The sequence below is a fragment of the Exophiala bonariae genome (assembly GCF_035927105.1).
Source record: "Exophiala bonariae strain CCFEE 5792 chromosome Unknown scaffold_22, whole genome shotgun sequence".
Lineage (NCBI taxonomy): Eukaryota > Fungi > Ascomycota > Eurotiomycetes > Chaetothyriales > Herpotrichiellaceae > Exophiala > Exophiala bonariae.
Genome location: NW_027042497.1, coordinates 341,077 through 359,155, shown reverse-complemented (window position 1 = coordinate 359,155; position 18,079 = coordinate 341,077). Strand labels below are relative to the sequence as shown.

Here is an 18,079-nt window from a genome sequence, read left to right as displayed (position 1 = left end):
TGCATAGTCATACATATCGCACGACAACCTGTGGGCTCGGAGGTCCTACCGGCTCACTCGGCCATCCAAAGTCACGAATAGATCTAAGCCTATGAGTCGGCACCAAAGCCAAACGGATATTTCCGCCTCGTTCGATGTGCCGAACTGTGGTCGTTGAGCTCCACAAACATCTCGGCTGCACATCCGAGGGTTTCCAAAAATCCAGGGCTGTAGGGCTCGGCTTTGCATTTCTGTAGTTGTTGTTGATCTCCTTCAAGCAAAAGCCGTCTCGTTCTTGACTCCGACGCCGTGGACTTCTTGCCATCAGGAAATCACGATTAAATTTGAAACAATTCAAAATCCCAGCTTAGAGAGATCAAACTTCCTCAACATCACAGTCAACTCATTTCTCTCGTCAAGGAAGTGGGAAGGGTCTCGGCATAAAGATACTATTGCGTTTGGCATTTCATTGTATACCCTCAACGACTCGACAACATGTCAACACGCACTGCACTCAAGATAAGCAGAGCCTCACACAATCTTATATCAGATTCTCTTCCGAGATCATTGACGACATCGAGGAGGTTCATATCGACGGCCGGAAGCTACAAAACTCCCAAGCCTTTCAACGAAGCGAACGTAGGGTTTGATGAAAGAATGCTTCAGGCTCGAGGTTGCTGACGCTTCTACAGTTACATTATCGTCCATCATCGCCAGAACGGGAGAAATTAATCGCAGCACTTCAGGAATTACGACCAAGGATACCAGTTCGAGTCCCTTCCATAAAAAATGGACAGGAAACGACAGCACAAGCCAATCAGCCCGAGTCTGAAACTTTCATGCCTTCAGAGGCAGCCTCAGTGTTCGCAACATACAACCCAGCAACAGAACAAGACGTTTCTGGCGCTATTGAAGCGGCATTGAAAGCCAAACAGGCATGGCAGGACACGCCATTTGTGGATCGAGCGGCTATTTTCCTCAGAGCAGCAGAGTTAATATCGAAGAAGTACCGATTTGAAATTATGGCTGCCACGATGCTCGGACAGGGCAAGAATGCCTGGCAGGCGGAGATTGATGCTGCTGCGGAGTTGGCGGATTTTTTCCGGTTCAACGTGGCGTATGCGGATGAGATTTATGCCAAACAACCAACTTTGAATGAGCGTGGCCAAGCAGGGTAGGTCTCCTCGTGTTCTTGCAAATTCTCTTAGTATACTGACATCTCGGCCACCAGGCGAACCGACTGGCGTCCATTGGAGGGCTTTGTCTATGCGATTTCACCGTTCAATTTTACTGCGATTGGTGGAAATCTGATCTCTGGTCCAGCGATTCTAGGCAATGTTGTTCTGTGGAAACCTTCTCCATCAAACATCTATGCCAGCTACTTGGTTTACAAAATTCTGCGTGAGGCAGGCCTGCCTGCAAACGTCGTCCAGTTCATCAATGGTGATGCACAAATGGTCACTAAAATTGCACTTTCGCATCCTGAGTTGTCCGCTATCAACTTTACCGGTTCTTCGGATGTATTCCGCAGCCTATACGGTCAGGTTGCGGATGGTGTGCGAGAGAAAAAGTACCGTGATTTCCCTAGGCTGGTCGCAGAGACCTCGGGCAAGAATTTCCACCTGATCCATTCTTCTGCCGATATCAGCAATGCTGTGAAGCATACCATCCGTGCTTCATTCGAGTATGCGGGCCAGAAATGCTCTGCGTGTTCACGCATCTACATCCCACAAAGCCGTGCGGAAGAATTCTTCTCGGAAATGAAGCAGGAGTTGAGTAGTGTCAAAGTCGGCGCACCTGAGGACTTTGGAAGCTTCATTGGCCCAGTGATTCATCGGGAAGCTTTTAACAAAATCACCAAGGCGATTGATGCTGCCAATAAGGATGACAGACTCGAATTGATCGTAGGTGGTACCTATGACTCCAGCAAAGGCTTTTATATCGACCCGACCATCTACTCCGCCAAGACGCTCGATCATCCTCTTTTCGATCAAGAGCTCTTTGGCCCCGTACTGGCCGCTTACGTCTACCCTGATGCCGAGTTCGACTCACTCCTAACCACGATCGACAAACAGGGCGGGGGATTCGCACTCACCGGCGCGATCTTCGCGAATGATATTACCGCGATACGCAAGGCTGAAGATCGTCTACGCTACGCGGCAGGCAATTTCTACACCAACTGCAAGACTACTGGAGCCGTTATTGGCCAGCAGTCATTTGGAGGGTCGAGAAGCAGTGGTACGAATGACAAGGCCGGCAGCGCAAATATGTTGATGCGATTCACAGCACCGAGGACGCTGAAGGAGGAGTACCACACGCTGGACAATGTTTTGTACCCGAGTAATGCGTAGAATAATAATCTTGGATGGGACATAGGTAGTCAATTTGCATAAACAGCGCGTTGATATCTCCATGTAACATGTCCCACGTGATAGAATGCTACGTTCTTCGATAAAGCTCTTTGCAGATACGGAGCGGCCTTGCCCGTTTAGTTTTCTTCCATCAGCAGCTTTCTCTCTTTTTGGTATCAGAGCCGTCGAAAGGAAAGCATTTCTACATGTAGTATTGTTATGCTCTCCAATCAAGTTGCGGTTAAAGTGATGATATCAGTGCAAGATAGTCCTATCGTAGTGATCTGCATGCCAACCAACACGGACTTATGCATGTTCGGCTTTGCCGAAATCGAGATTCCCACCACCCGGCTTCGCATCCGAAGTGTCTCCTAAGGCTGTCGAACCGCCTGCTAGTGCCAGTAAAGGTAGCATTTGATATGCTTCAAGTCGTAATCACACTCAGCTCGCGTATCACTATGAGTCTTACTAGCACTCATCTATGCCTGAGGACCACAGAGGATTGACATCACACCTGCTCTGCGATGTCACCGCCGCGGCATCGGCATCGATAGCGGTGTCGCCGTTGGTGGCAGTGGTAGATAGGTAAGCCTTGCCCACAGTCTTCAGGCTCATATTCTAGATCGCCTGCCCAAGCACCAACCATCTGACCTGTTCTTGGACTGGCTGACTTCATATAGCTCCGTCATTCGCGTCGCCTCATCAACCCAGCGGCAACACATATTGCCGATCCTATGGAACAGCTTCAAACCGCTCCTTTTTTCACCACATAGATACATCACCACCAGGACATCACGACTTCTCTTCGCCGTCTATCTTGGCACCTACTCGACCGCCAATGCGATCGATACTCTCCAAGAGCACTTTAACAAAGACAACACCAATCCTCCAGCAATATCGCCTACGACAACCAAGCTCATCGGCGTCTCAGCCATTAGTACCGCTCTTACGGTCTACAAAGACTCCTGTCTGACCCAGATGTTCGGCGCCGCGATAAAACCAAAACCAGTCCCGCGGATAAGCTATGCCATCTTTACACTCCGCGATGTCCTGACCATCTACGCCTGCTTTGTGTGCCCGCCGATTCTCTCAGCGCGGCTCGAAGAACTCCCTGACAGCGTCAAGGACCAACTCCTACTGGGTAAACCCGAGGCACGAGCACGAATCTCGCAACTCATTCTACCTGTCATGGTCCAGTTCGTCAGCACGCCGATCCATCTGTTTGCGCTGGATCTGTATAACCGATCTCATGCAGGCCTGGGTTTCGCGGATCGCCTTGCGAGAGTGGGTAGGGACCTACCTGCCGCGGTGCCAACGCGCATGATGAGGATTCTACCTGCTTTCGGGGTGGGTGGGGTGTTGAATACGGAGATGAGAGGGGCGCTCAGGGGTTGGGTGGGAGGTTCCGGAAGAGACCCATCTGGCTCGAACGTGAATGGATGGCGTGCAACTGTACAGGTGTGATTATAGCGTCGTGATTACGTACAGAGTTATCATTCATACGTGTTCATAGATCATGTGTATATATATGCTAAAGCAACAACGGTCTTCTCAGAATCTCCTTCAGCACAGCCATTGCGGTCGCACGACTCCGCGTCACAGCGTCGCTGTTCTCCTCTGCTCGTCGAAGCATGTATAACAAACAGTCAGAGAGTGTACCCCAAACGGTATATTTGTAGACGCTGAGTTCTGGATAAGTCGGCATTGAGTCTTTCACAGCCTCACGGGCTTGCTCAGGGGTAGTTTGCCCCAGCTGTGCTGCGAGCGAAAGCGAAAGCTCGTCCGCCATGCCCATGAGCTGTGCAAATCCGAGACCACGAACCATCTCCTTGGCTCTGGTGTTGGCTTTGTACTGTCTCAAGGCTTCCTGGACGCTATGGGTGTTATGGGTTGCGAGCAGGATATCTATACTTGCGGCGCCGGACTGTTTCTGGTGCCTTCCAGGAGCACTGCCTTGATTGTCCAGTAGGAACCTCACGGCTGCGTCGTAGGCGTCGTCGGTTTGCTGTTTCGTATCGTGGATGATCGCACGACTGGGCTCAACGTACATGTAAGCACCTCTGACAAGCTTTAGCCCAAGAGTGTAGTTGTGGTCGATTGAATGCTGGAGATGGCGCTTGATTTTGTCGATGTTGCTCTTAAGATACATTTGATACGTGTTGAAAATTGTGACTCGCCCAATGTCCTCTCTACGTGGATTTAATTCTGGCATTAGATTCAGCGATATCTCATCAATAGCACGCTGGTATTTGGAGCCTTCAGCGTCGATCAATATCCGAACCTGTCTCGATTGGGCTCTGGCGCAGATCTGTCGCATCGAATCTTCAAGGAGTTGGTGTTCTTGCTTCAAACTTGAGTCGATCTCGGGAGTCGTACTTGGTGATCCTGAATCCCAGTTGCATACCGCGGTATAACGCTCGAGAAGGTCGACGGAAGCTTGGCCCGCTCCCGTGACTCTCAATGCAATGTAGTCACCCGGAAAGAGCATATCAATTGTCTGGAGGTTTGATTGGACCCAATTGTTGAGATCCTCATCCGTGGGTGTCAGTGTACCCAACTTAGCAGATGCTGGTCTGGCTGCTGCCTCCTTTGCGTAAGTCAGAATCACGCCATTCACACCCATTTTCTGCCGCATCGCAGCTGTGTTAGATGTGATTTCGCTCTGGTTTGCACCTATGCAGAAGTGCTTGTAGAAGGTGTTATGGACTAGCCATCTCAGCAACCTACTCCGGTCGAGAAGATCTGAGCGAGCTTTAACGGCCTTGATCAAAGCAAGGAGCATGGGTTGCGGTAAGGTTGCAACTGATAGAACGAGAAACGATCGTAAGAGATCCGAGAGTGGAATTTTCCTGAATGGTCTTCTTTGAGATGCATTCACCGTGATTTCTTGCCTCTCATGGTGACTGGATGCTTCGAAATCCGATTCTTTCTCCGAACGTAAGGTCGCTGCGTATTCTTTCGTGTTTTTTGTAGTGTTTCCAAACCGTGCGATGGTTGCCCTACAGAAATGAGGTGAGTGAGGGAAGCCATAGGCCCTCGGGAAAGCCTGTCTTCGAAGGCTAGAGCAAGCCATAGTCTCCGAAAACCATGGACCTGGATGAAGCCTCTTCTTTAGAAGTCACAGTCATCCCTGTGAAGGGGTTTCGATACCCGTTAGGCATTTGAATCGCGAGGCGGTCATCAGCGCTACATTATGTCCGTCAGTGGGTCATGTGCTGTTCTCACGGATGCTCTTCCGAGTGATCGGCCCATTAGCCGAACATAATTCTGGTGTTTATCTTGCACCATTGAAACTTCCAATCAAGATCGTAGGGTTACAATAATGTTGAAAAGCTCCCCACCGCTCAGTAATTAGCAAGTATTCGACCATGTGATCAAGATTAGTGATAAGTAATCTTGGTTTTAAGCAGCCTTGTGCTCATTGAGGCCAATAATGAACCATCTCTTGGCACGAGTGTACCATTGGTGCCTGTAGGATCTCTTCAATGTGTGTCCCATGGTGGGGAGACCTTGCAGCCTTCAGCCGAGCAGATTAAGAGGTTAGTAGTGTCTTGTAAAAGGTACGGCAGGGTTTGTTCGACAAGACCGGAAATTGAGCAGTCAGGCAAGTAGCGGCAATTTCTAGGACGATTAGAGCAATGTCGTGACCATCTACAGAAGGTGTCGTCCAGACAGTTCAGGTTTTTGAATTGTAGAAGGCGAATATTCCAAAGCTAAGTAAATTTCCTGACCAAGGTTTTCTCAGTTCCTGACTCCCAGCCCTAATAAATCAAACTCACAGAGACTTGAGGAAATCTAGGTAGATGTCGGATAGTTTATCCGGGCATTCTTCTGCAAGTTGGTGGCCATACTTGAGCTCCTTGTACTGAACATTAATGGCAACATTCTTCATCTGCTTCTCGACTTCCTGGCCGATGAAATCCTTGCTGCCGACGGCGAGTACGGGCAGTTGAAGCTTTGATTTGGCAGACTCCTTATTTGCCTTCACATTTTGCTCTGTGGCTCGGTCTGTGGAGTGTCAGCGTAGTCTTTGTGGACGAATATTGAACTTACAAATACCAAAGATACTTCTCAATCCACCAGGCTGTGATGCGCTTCTGACGTATTCTTCAATAGCATCATCATCGATCGATGTCGGATCATGAGCCTCGTTCTTGATAAACCTGTGGCAATATTAGCGGGTAGTACAAGGGCATCCTCTTTGCATTCACTCACCAGGTAAAGTACTCCTTCTCCCTTCCAGTGATCAACAATTCCGGCACATCACGTACGTGATAGAACGCAACGTGCCATAGATGTGTTTCTGGCCTCGAAGATTCAAAGGTTGCCCATTCCTCCAGACCCAGGCCTGGAAGCAACATCTCCTGGAATACTAGACTCAACACTCTCTCCGAGTGTCGAACAGCAACCTGATACGCCGCTGCTGCCCCCCAGTCTTCGCCAACTATATGAAATTTGTTATGACCCAGCTGTTGCATCAATTCGGCAATGTCATCAGCCACGGTGGGCATATCATAACCCGAATCTGGGTGGGTTGAGTCACCAATGCCTCTCATATCTGGAACAACGATAGTAAAGTTCTTGGTTAGCCGTGGTACGACTTTTCGCCAGTAGTATGATGTTTTGGGTATGCCATGCTGCAACAATAGTGCTGGTCCTGACCCTGCTGTGTAATAATGTAGACGCACACCAGTAGACAGCCTCTTTCGCCCGTGCTCGACCTCACGTCCGTCGTGGTCTAGGATCTTTACAGCCATATTATCGAGAGTGATGTTTTGCTACAAAGGCATCTACCAGTATTTTCACGCTTTTTGTTCTACATACAGACTCTGATCAACTCCAATCACATGACCGATGTCGTATGTGAATAAATGTCCTCCATATAATCCACCCTTCCCCCCGCATTGGAGTTGCGCCACTCCGCCTGAACGGCTAAAAGGCAATCCGTGTAAATGGTTAAGGGGCAGCTGTCTGCTTCTTCCATCTAAATTCTCCTCGCTTGTCAATTCTTTTGCTCACATGGATCACTTGGCATGCGGCTAAACGGCTGCAACATTCTATAATCTTTCAACCGTGCACGTAATGAAATGCTTTGGACGGAATGTTCGACCCGGTGCACTGGCATTTTGGCACATCTGGACCTGGTTAAACCCCAGGTGCCATCTCCAGGATTGAATCGGATGTACCCCACAGAATCGCCAGTCTTTTGAAGGCGGGTGGGTTTACACTTCGGATCATGGAGGAGTTCGTCCGGTCGAATCAGGAACTGTTCTTCGGAAATTGTGTGCCGTGGGAGGTGGTCAAAGGGTCAAAACCACCGTACGAGGCCTCGCGAATATATAACGTGGTCAACTGGCATCCCCAGACCATGCAGCATCACATTTCACCATCACCACTGTTCTATCAGAAGACTTCGCACGTCTGGCTTCCTGGCCCTAGATACTCCTCTTGTACTAAGACGGCCTCATAGACATGGCTTTCAAACCCTGGAGGGCCCTTCCAGGGTCCGCCCTGCTCTGGATTCTCAACCTCTTCTCCGCCGTCTCCCTCATCTTTGAAGGCTACAACCAAGGTGTCATGGGCGCAGTCAACGGCACACCGGGCTACATTGACACTGTCGGCATTGGCTCTGATGGTGTAGTCAGTAACACCACCAAGCAAGGCGGCCTCGTGGCCGTCTACTACTTCGGCGCCATGTTCGGATGCTTCTGTGGTGGGAAAATCGGAGATCTCTACGGTCGCAAGAAAGCTGTTGCTCTGGGAAGCTTTCTCGCCATTATTGGGGGAGCTTTACAGGCTGGATCACAAAACGCCAGCATGACTATAGTGGCGAGGACAATTTGTGGTTTAGGTATTGGTTTCATCAACACGGTATGACACTTCTATGTTTAAATGTGATACAGCACTGACATACTCCAGATTATCCCGGCATGGATCAGCGAACTCGCGCAAGCACACAACCGAGGTTCAGCATTTGCCCTTGTCTTTGCTGCCAATTATGTTGGTATTGTGATTGCTTATTGGATCGGCTACGCTCTACGAAACAATACTACAGACTTCCGCTGGAGATTTCCCCTGGCCTTTCAAATCGTCCCGCTTGCCATCGTTCTGGGCACAGTGGGCTTCCTACCAGAGTCACCCCGGTACCTACTGACGGTGGACCGCCGTGACGAAGCTCTTGAGATCCTGGCCAAAGTCCGAGGTGACGTCGACTTGAACGATCCCACCCTCCAGGCTGAGATCGCTCAGCTTGACTCTATCGTTAGCTCAGCTCGCAGCCCACGCTACTCTCTACACAATCTCTTCCTATGGGGACGCCATTCCGGCAAACTCCACCTTGGGCGTCGCATTGGACTTGCCGTTGGGATCATGATGATGATGGAGTGGACCGGCATTCTCGCCATTACGGTCTATGCCAGTATTATGTTCGAGCAAGCCGGCTTCTCCACCGAGAAAGCGTCTTTGCTTGCTGGTATCATTCAGGTCGTCGGTATCATCGGAACACTGGCAGCAATCTTCACCATCGACCGCTATGGCCGTCGGCCGTCACTGCTCGTCGGCTTCATTGTGCAGGGCGCTGTATTGCTCCTGTCAGGTGGTTTATCGCGTCTTGGTGAACTTCACCCAGCCAATTCGGGCGCTTATGGAGCAGCTTCCGTCGCCATGGTCTTCATTTACACTTGGTTCTTCGCTCAGACGGTGCTGATGATCGCTTTCATCTATCCCACTGAAATCTGGCCGCAAGAGATGCGTGCACGCGGAAATGCATTCGGTGTGTTTGGATGGGCTGTCGGCTGTGGTACTACTACTTTGGTGATCCCGTCCATGTTTGCTACGTTGGGATGGAAGACTCTGATTGTGTTTGGTGCCTTTAACTTCGGGAGTGTGCCGCTGGTGTGGTTCTTCTTCCCAGAGACAAAGGGCAGAAGCTTGGAGGAGATTAACTTGTTGTTTTGCAGTGAGAGTCCGTTGGTGAAAGAGAATGAGAGGACGTATAATGAGATCTTGGCAAACTCAGGTGGAAATGTGGCGAGCGCGGAAAGAGAGATTATGGAGGATCTGGAGAAGTGGAAGGAGTAAAATGAGCAGGGTCTAATGGGTTTCTCTATACTCGGTGTATACCATAATTTGCGCATCACCTCACTGTGTACTTGAATCAATACTCTACCTTGTACCAGCTCCCTTTTTCGCCGGACTAATTCACCATTCTTGGCCAGGAATTCTGTACAACATATTGTAGTGAACCCTAATCTTGTATAAGATGTCCGCGAACACATAGTTATTGGCATTTACAAGCTATTGTACTCATTATTGCGGCATTTGTTGTGCAGGCTTTTGGGTATATAGAGTTAAAAGATAGCTTTTAGTGATCTACAAAACTCTACTACACTCAGGTCCCAGGCAACGACATGGCAACAACGAGGCATTTAAACAACAGTCTAACGTTTCTTTCAGATTAAAAGAGGTCCTTAACATGCTCTTTGTACTCTCCTTCTATCTTTTAATCAACTTTCAGGTTTCAAATCTCAAATCTCAAATCTCAACTTTCAGCTTTCAGCACTCAACTTTCAAATCACTCCATTCAACTTTCCCATCCAATTACCAAGAGATCATGCCTCCCCCTTCTTATATTGGGACAGAATCCTCCCTACAGTGAGTACTGCACTCATGGCAGTGTGGGCAACTACATACACAGTTACGCAAGTGAGGGATTGGAAGGAGAAAAAAGAACACCACAGCCAATTGAACGGGATCATATCCTCCCAGAGCCATCTTATATCACGAATGGAAAGATTGGTCGCCAGTCACGAGGCACAGGCGCAGGCACCCGGAGAGCCCTGAACCGATTTTGTAAAAACCCCCAATCTCATGTCACTGTTCAGAAAAGGGACTAGAGAGAGGACAGGAGGAGTCAGCGCAAGATTCTCAAATGGCCCTCGAAGATCAAGAACCGACACAAGATGATGCTGAGGATGGGCTGAGAGGTTATTCAAGCTGGAGGACTGTTCAGGGTAATGAGTGCTATTGAAGCTAGAGGACTATTCGGGGAAATGAATGGCTGTGATTGAAGCCGAACGAGGCTGACTACCGAGACAGCAATATGAATAGCGAGAGGCTGCTTGCGTAACACAAAATGTCATCAATCACGGTTCCCAACTCTCTCTAAATTCAAAGCAGCAGAGACGTAAGCTAGGTGGCTGAATGCCTGTGGTGTGTTTCCTAATTGAGAGCCGCTGAGGGAGATTTCCTCGGAGAGCATTCCCAAGTGATTGCGGAAGTTGGTGACAGTCTCAAACATGGTGGTTGCTGTGGCGAGATATTGCTTGCTGTATTTGCCTGCCCGCACTAAGGCTTCGATTAGCCAGAGCGTGCACATGACGAAGGTTCCTTCGCGACCACCAACGCCTATGAATGGGCATGAGAGGGTTAGCTAGCTCAAATATACAGGGAAGTGGGAGATAACATGATAGTACGAACCATCGTCAGTCTTTTCGTGGTCATATCGAAAGACAAATCCGGCGGAGGTGAGACCACCTTTCTCGGGACTTCTAAGAATACGATCGAGCGTACCGATGAATTGAGGATCATTAGGGGACATGAAGAAAACCAAAGGTGCGACAAGAACAGCAGAGTCGAGTGTTGTGTTTGACTCGTAGCTTTGAACGAAGGAATTCAAGTCATAGTTGAAGCCGCGCTGCATCACCTGCTCATAGATTGTATCGCGGGTCTCAAGCCATTTGAGGCGATTGGGACAAGGGAAGTTCCGCTTTTCGGACAGACGAAGTGCCCGGTCGACAGCCACCCAGAGCATCATTTTGGAGTAGACGAAGTTTTGTTTCTGCCCACGGACTTCCCAGATTGACATGTCTGGTTGGTCCCACACTTTGCAGACAAAGTCGGTAATATAGCGAACATCCAGCCATTGAGCATATGAAACCGGTTTGCCATGCTTGTTGTACAGATAGATTGAGTCCATCAACTCACCGTAGATGTCAAGCTGTACATGGTCTGTTGCGGCATTGCCAATGCGGACTGGTCGAGAATCTTGATAGCCAGACAAATGATCAAGTTCCAATTCTGGGAGATCGGTTGAGCCATCGATGCTAAACATCAGTGGCAGGTGATGAACTTTTGTCGAAGTCTCTGCAACTTTGCGCCATTCAGCGATACGAGCGAAAATGAAATTGATGTATGCTTCAGCTTCGACTGGGAAACCCATCTTGAGAAAGACGTCTAGAAGGACTCTGATTAGCAGATGGAGACTATTCTTCGCGGCGCTCCTCGTTGCATACATTAGGCAACGGGGCAAAAGAAAAGGCCGGGTTAGTGGTCACGAACTCTATCATGCTCTCAGTAGGAAATTTGTGACCTTACAGATTGTGAAGCTAGAATCTCGAACCCACGAATACCGATAGTCCCAATTTCGGGGGCCGCCAATAGCCTCAGGCAGTGAAAATGTTGGTGCGGCAACAATGGCGCCCGTGGGCTCGTAAGTGAGGAGTTTCAAAATGAGCATGCTGCGTTCGACTTCTTGCTGGAACCGACCACGGTAATGACAAGCTCGAATCCAGTTGGTCCAATACTTGTAAGTCTCGTCCTCCAGTGTTTGGAACAGATCTTTGTCCAGATATGGGGTGAGCTTCTCGTCATGCATCACCATCATAATACGCTGACCTTCTTGCAGCTCAAAGTGTGCATGTACAGTATCGTGGGAAGAAATTTCGTTCCGGAACATGGATGGAGGATTTGCGAGAGGTCGGTCGCGCGTACAGTAGCTGATGAAGAACTGGAAGCCTTCGGAAGGATCGTCGTTCGCTGGGACCCACGATAGAGACTGAGAATAAGTGTCTCCTTCAGATTTTACCTTTGAAAACTGCATCGAACCCTGAGATCGAGCATAGCCAGGCTTCGGACTAAGCTCAATGTCGATAGACATGGAACCACGAACACAATCCAGCTTTCTGACCAAGGTAGAGCCAGTTCCCTGCAGCAGCTTGTTGTGCTTGGAAAGGGCGAAGAAATCGGTCAAGTCAACAACGCCATCTTCATCGATCCATTTGGTGCGTAGGATATTTGAAGATGTGCGGTAGTTCTGCTTGCAGAGGGTACTGTGTCGTGGACTGATGCTCCAATGGCCGCCTCCGCCTTGGCTGGTGTCGAGGATTCTGCCGAAGGTAGAGGGAGAGTCGAATTTAGGCCAGCACATGTAGTCAATACTGCCATTCTTGCCGACCAGAGCGCAAGTTCTCATATCGCCAATCAGGCCATAATCTTCAATCTGAAGTGGGAGGGAAGTGGTGATGACCTCACCCATGGTTTGAATGCTTGTTGTTCGACGAGGGGAGAAAGGTTGAATTAGGTGAACACTAAAGCCCCGAGTGAGGGAGAATCGACGATATGTATGGAAGAAGTAAGGAGGGAGTCGGCTGTACAGCTCTGAAGGTTTCTTGTGAGACGTGAAGCCCAATAGGGAATTTGGTGGTGTCACGAGGACTGGCAAGGAGATGACTAAGGGAGGAGCAATACGAGGAAGGCACGGGCATGGGACAGGAGAGACCCTGAAAGAGAATCGAAAATCGAATATCGAATATCGGTTGGACGAGATATACTCAGAGAAACATGTACCTGATCATCAGCCATCAGTTGGGCAACCCGTTCTCACCGAATTACAATACGCGCATGACGTCCTTTTGATGAGCTCATCTCATTGCATCTAGTCGTAGACTGTCAAGCTGCACCCAGGTCTGTTCAGCACAGCTGACCAAAGTTAGGATTCACTCTTCATTACATTAGCTCACGCCTTGAATCTATCAAGGTCCGTACCTAGATGAATTGCTTTCGAAGCACAATAAAATCAAGGCCTGCGAAGCGACGAGTCGCGTGAAGAAATTGCGGCGTGTTAAAACACCTCAATCGGTCTGAATTATCTTGCCACTTTAGTATCAATATCGATACTGCAGAGTCAGAAGAAAGAGAAAGGTTGGACTGGAAAGTTCGTCTCCTTAAACACATTAGGTATACAATCAGATCTTCTATGTTACAAAGAGTAATTACAATCACTGTTTTGATTGATGGGTGACTTTCGTCACTGGCATATATTCTTCGGTTCGAACTCGTGTTCTTTTCTGTGCTGTACACTGAGTAAGAATCAATGCAGCTCTATCCAATTCGTCAAGACCCGTGGCACTGGGCTTTGTTGCCTCTTTGTGCTCAAGATTGACGCTGATGTCATCATGGGTATTTCTATCGTTCGTTCGTTCGTTCGTTGGTTCATTCGGTGTTCATTGTTCATAATCTTACATTCATTGTGACAGGAAAAATGGTGCTGCCAGCGCTTCAAAGCAGCTGTTCATCGTGTTGAAGTTATGGTGGTTATATGGTGGGTTCCAGCGCTAGAGAGCAACTGAGGAGTAAGAAGAGGCATTTAATCTTCCTCACCGGTGCCGCCGGTCTGCATGGGGCCGGGCTTGAACAAAGCAGCGAACGGATTGTTTGCTTGCATGCGAGGCTTGGTGGGGCTGCGGAGCCGTGCAGTACGGCCACGCGCGTTCGCAATGTTTCTGGACCCTGGCGCGGCTCTCGTTGGGACACCGTCGGAAGGGGCTTGTTGCAGGAGGAGCTGAGATTCTGGCGCTTGAGTGGGCTGGAGACCTTCGTAATGGTTGTAGATGATATGGCCCGGCGCGTCTGGATTGATGCCCTGAGCTGCAGCGGACTCTCGAGCACGGTCGTTGTAGATCCAGACCGTGATTCGGTCTAGTCGCTCGCTGTCTTCTCCAGGGATGAGCAGGGGTTCCTGACCCGGTTGGACGATGCCAAGGTGAACATTGAGATCGTACAGGCTGTAGAACAGGTGAATCATCAGGGCGAGCTCGTCGGCGCGGAAATTGTTCTCACTCATCGGTCCAAACTGCCCGACCAGGCCCCGATAATCGGTGTCGTGAAGCATCTGGTACAGTTGGTCAAACGTGACAGGTTCAGTGTTTGGATGTTGCGCCTGCATACTGCTGACGAGTGCGCGAATACCACAAAGCAGTCCTTCGCCAGAGGTCTGGATGCGATTGTAACCATGTGGGAAGACTGTATCAAAGCACGCCGCCATACGGCGGACCTTGGTTATTCCTTGCTCATTTTCGAGCTCGACGCTTGCAACCCGCTTCAGATTTTCCTTCTGTGGATTGACAGCTTGATCGTTCTCCAGGACGCTTCTTTGGGCAGCAACAACCATATTCGCAATCTCGAGTTTGTGTTGAAGCTCCTCTTTGTCTTGGTCGGCTCTTGTCTTCGCCACGTCAAGTGCTCGAAATTCTGAAGAATCGTTTTGTGCACCCTGTTCAAACAATGCGATCTCCATTTGATGATTTTCTGCTTTCTCGAGCAAGACATCTCTTTCCCTTGTGACATTTTCGAGCTGAGTGGTGAGGGTCCTAATATGCTCTTTTAACGCTCCCTTTTCCTTCTCAAACACAGCAAAGGCTGCTTTTGCGGCGTTGGGCGAGTGTGGTTTGTCCCTAGGACCGGGTGAGAACAGGTGAGCATGCTGAGCCTTGGGGAACGGAGTGCTTGGTGTTGCAACCACGTTATTCTGGTTGGCCTGCAGTCTTGCCTCAAGTCGGGCGATTTTTGCTTCTTTCTCTTGGGCTGCAAGAGCCACGGCTTGTGCACCAGCTGCCCTGGCCAACTGTAACTTTTCTTGAAGATCGGCAGCTTGAGTGCCGAAAGTCTCGCAACGTTTGTGTGAACCAATCAACTCTTGTTGCAATTTGCCGATCTGAACAGCTTGCTCTCGGCAGACTTTATCAATGCCCTTGATGTCTTCATCAGCAGCAGAGAGTCGGTTCTGCAGTGCGTGACCTCCCTTGAAGAATTCGTCTCTCTCCTTTTGGGCCGCTTGACATCTAGTGTCTAACTCGTTTCTTTGCTCGAGAAGCGCTTGCCCTTCAGTCATTAGAGTACTGTTAACTTTTTGAAGATCGGCAATCTCTTTATTCGAAAGTTCCAGTGAATTTTGAAGGTACTGGAGTTGAGCGCTACCATCATTGGGCGCCGAGTTACTCTCTTGCTTTGGAGCCATTAACTCTTCCACTTGGTTTCTAAGGGCTTCATTGGCCTGTTCCAGATTTCTGGCGTTCTCAGCAAGGCTGGCCTCCCTACCCTGGCTTTCAAGCAACTGGGCTTCAAGTATTGCATTGGAAGCCTTGGTCGCCTCGATCTCAGACGCAGAATTGCAAGTAGCGGACTCTTTCAGCGCATCGAGGGACTTATTTGCTGGTTCCAAATCGGCAGTCGTCATGGCAAGAGCACTCTTGGTTTCTTCAAGTACTTGTCCCATCTTCTCAGCGGTCTCCCGCGCACTAACAACCTCCGCAGCTTTCAGAGCAAAAATTTGATTCCACTCGTTCTGCTTAGCCTCGAATGAAGCATCTTGGAGTACGAGGGACTCCCGAACGACATTGAGCTGGCCTTGTGTTGCCTTTAGGGTTTGATGACTGGCAGTCAGCTCCTTTTGGGATCGGGCGGTGGCTTCGTTGTGCTTGGCCTCGCTTTGTTGGATAGTGGCCTCCAATGACTTGTTCTTAGCATTGCTTTGTTGGTTGGCGGCCTCCAATGACTTGATCTTGGCCTCATACTTGACCGAATTTGTCTTCGAGTCGATGCTCTTGGAAGGCTTCTCAGAGCTAGCTGAAGTCGATGACAACTGGACAGCGTTTGCAACGGCGGCTACTACTCTAGCATTCAGATCCTTGGTGGAATTTCCAACGGCAGTTTTGACGGTTTTGTGGATGGCGTCCTCATCAACAGCGGCCAGAAGCTCTTGGATAGTCGTGTTCAAGTCGTGCGTCTCGGCGAGAATATCTTCCAGTACCTTTTTGAAAAGGAGCTGTTCGTCACGCAATTTCTCGCAAAAGCGATGCAATTTGCTGAGATCTCGCTCTGCATGCGTCTGCCCGACGACAGTCATGGGTCTGATAGCATGTCTGATAGATGAGCCGGCGCTGCTGTTCGCGATATCTCTCATTGTTCTGCCTTGTTGGGCGGCGAGGTGGGCGCTAAATGTAGGCAGAGGGAAAAGATATGCATCAGGAGGGTTTACTGGAGTCTGTTGGCCAGGTTCCGGTTCTGCAGCCGCAGCCAGTGCCGCAGGGGGGTTTACTGGAGTCGGTTGGTCAGGTTCCGGTTCTACAGCCCGAGCCAGAGCCGCAGGAGCTTTCGCAGTGGATTCAGGTGCGGCAGGAGCTTCAGGACCCAGTTCAGGGCCCGCAGAGACTTCAGGAGTAGACGGCATCCAGCGTGCCCAGTGGCCGTTGTAACTTGCCATGAAGAGTTGGGGTAGTTGTGTCCACGACCAGACCAAGACAAAGGTCAAAAAAGTCGGTATGTCCAGAATAACATTAAACAGAGAAACGCCCAGGCGGCGTAGAAGGCCTGGTGCAGCTGTTGTAACCGAATTGATTTGACGGCGAGCAGTAGCCCAGATCCAACGACGGAATATGACGAAAATTAAGACGAAGATCAAGATGAATAGTATCAAGACTATGTAGCCAGCTGTCTTGTACATTTCTTTTTGATCGCAGGGATGAATTTGGAACTGTTTCCATATTAAACGCTCCAAAAACGTGCGATAGAATCTGTTGTTGACGCGTCCATCGCAACCGAAAGGAGGAGCGCCGTAGGGATCTTCTATGACGTTCATGATAGATGACTGTGCAAGGGTTGGTGAGTATAATTCTAGTGAAATTCTATTAAGCCGTGCTTAATTGTGGGTGAATCGTTTTGGAATCGTGTCAGGAAATGGCTTTGGCGTGTGATGGAGGAAAAGGCTTGTTTTGTAGTGGCAATGAGAAAGGTAAGAAATGGGAAAAGGAACTGGAGAAGGAACTGGAGAAAGGCGTTTGTCTTGCGATGGTGGGTGAAAAGAAAGGATTAAAGGAAAACAGATAATGCGAGCGAGAAACAGGAAATATTCTGTTGTTGCAAGAAGAAAGGGCACAGCAACTGTTCAGACTAGTGCAATCGTACGCAGTGACTGGGGCGTTTGATTGAGGCCACCTCGAGAACAATGGCAAATATTCACTTACAATATATTGATATAAACCCCTTTTTGGTTAGCGCCTTGCCCGAGGGAGTGGTGAGTCCTCGGTTATTGACGAGGCTGTGACACAACCAAGCATTCACTGTTCGGGTGGACGCAGTCCCGCATCCAAGTCCCTTCAATACTTAGACCAGAAGTCCCAGATTTCGGTCAACATAAGCTGGCGTAGTGCAGTGGTTAGCACGTTTCGTTGTGGGAATTCAGCTTCGAGACAGAGCTATTGTCAGGTCCTGCTAGTACAGAGAAATTGATCAATCTGGCTGGTGGGTTGTATACTTGTACATGTGCGATGTCTCGTCGAATGATCATTATCCTGAATCAACAATCCGAAGAGACCTCAGTTCGAATCTGGGCGCTGGCAGTATGCTCTCTTTTTTGGTGCTTTTGGGTGGATGTGCCTTGCTTGTGGTTTTTGCGTCATCCTCCTTGATTATTGATTGCCACTGTCTGAAGACGGCGTGGAATGTATGCGATATCCTCCAGCAGGGTGGGTGCCGTGATAAATTTTGATAATAAGCTCGTCTTCGGGTGATTGCATAGCTCGGTTGCGAATAGTGAGCCTTTCTGCAAAGACACAGGTAAGAAGTTCTCTTGCATATATATACCTGACCATGAGCTCTGTTTGAGGTGAGCGTTGAGCACCATCTTGCCCAGC

General features: G+C 49.3%; 7 protein-coding genes across 7 annotated transcripts; 3 read left to right on the top strand and 4 right to left on the bottom strand.

Annotated features, from left to right (window-relative positions):
• Positions 1 to 474: 474 nt before the first annotated feature.
• Positions 475 to 2,330, top strand: LTR84_005947 (uncharacterized protein; the record flags this gene model as incomplete). The annotated part of the gene is made up of 3 exons (XM_064849511.1): positions 475 to 618; positions 672 to 1,153; positions 1,211 to 2,330. 3 exons carry the CDS (start codon positions 475 to 477, stop codon positions 2,328 to 2,330), a joined length of 1,746 nt encoding a protein of 581 aa, XP_064703735.1.
• A 481-nt stretch (positions 2,331 to 2,811) lies between these two features.
• Positions 2,812 to 3,794, top strand: LTR84_005946 (uncharacterized protein; the record flags this gene model as incomplete). Its single annotated transcript, XM_064849510.1, has 2 exons — positions 2,812 to 2,915; positions 3,011 to 3,794. 2 exons carry the CDS (start codon positions 2,812 to 2,814, stop codon positions 3,792 to 3,794), a joined length of 888 nt encoding a protein of 295 aa, XP_064703734.1.
• A 67-nt stretch (positions 3,795 to 3,861) lies between these two features.
• On the bottom strand, positions 3,862 to 7,087 carry LTR84_005945 (uncharacterized protein; the record flags this gene model as incomplete). The annotated part of the gene is made up of 4 exons (XM_064849509.1): positions 3,862 to 5,329; positions 6,110 to 6,338; positions 6,384 to 6,493; positions 6,546 to 7,087. The coding sequence occupies 4 exons, from the start codon at positions 7,085 to 7,087 to the stop codon at positions 3,862 to 3,864; spliced, it is 2,349 nt and encodes a 782-aa protein (XP_064703733.1).
• A 715-nt stretch (positions 7,088 to 7,802) lies between these two features.
• Positions 7,803 to 9,410, top strand: LTR84_005944 (uncharacterized protein; the record flags this gene model as incomplete). Its single annotated transcript, XM_064849508.1, has 2 exons — positions 7,803 to 8,201; positions 8,250 to 9,410. 2 exons carry the CDS (start codon positions 7,803 to 7,805, stop codon positions 9,408 to 9,410), a joined length of 1,560 nt encoding a protein of 519 aa, XP_064703732.1.
• A 1,060-nt stretch (positions 9,411 to 10,470) lies between these two features.
• LTR84_005943 (uncharacterized protein) lies at positions 10,471 to 11,550 on the bottom strand (the record flags this gene model as incomplete). Its single annotated transcript, XM_064849507.1, has 2 exons — positions 10,471 to 10,736; positions 10,809 to 11,550. The coding sequence occupies 2 exons, from the start codon at positions 11,548 to 11,550 to the stop codon at positions 10,471 to 10,473; spliced, it is 1,008 nt and encodes a 335-aa protein (XP_064703731.1).
• A 123-nt stretch (positions 11,551 to 11,673) lies between these two features.
• On the bottom strand, positions 11,674 to 12,645 carry LTR84_005942 (uncharacterized protein; the record flags this gene model as incomplete). The annotated part of the gene is made up of 1 exon (XM_064849506.1): positions 11,674 to 12,645. The coding sequence occupies one exon, from the start codon at positions 12,643 to 12,645 to the stop codon at positions 11,674 to 11,676; it is 972 nt and encodes a 323-aa protein (XP_064703730.1).
• Positions 12,646 to 13,755: 1,110 nt separating this feature from the next.
• LTR84_005941 (uncharacterized protein) lies at positions 13,756 to 16,650 on the bottom strand (the record flags this gene model as incomplete). Its single annotated transcript, XM_064849505.1, has 1 exon — positions 13,756 to 16,650. One exon carries the CDS (start codon positions 16,648 to 16,650, stop codon positions 13,756 to 13,758), a length of 2,895 nt encoding a protein of 964 aa, XP_064703729.1.
• Positions 16,651 to 18,079: the final 1,429 nt, after the last annotated feature.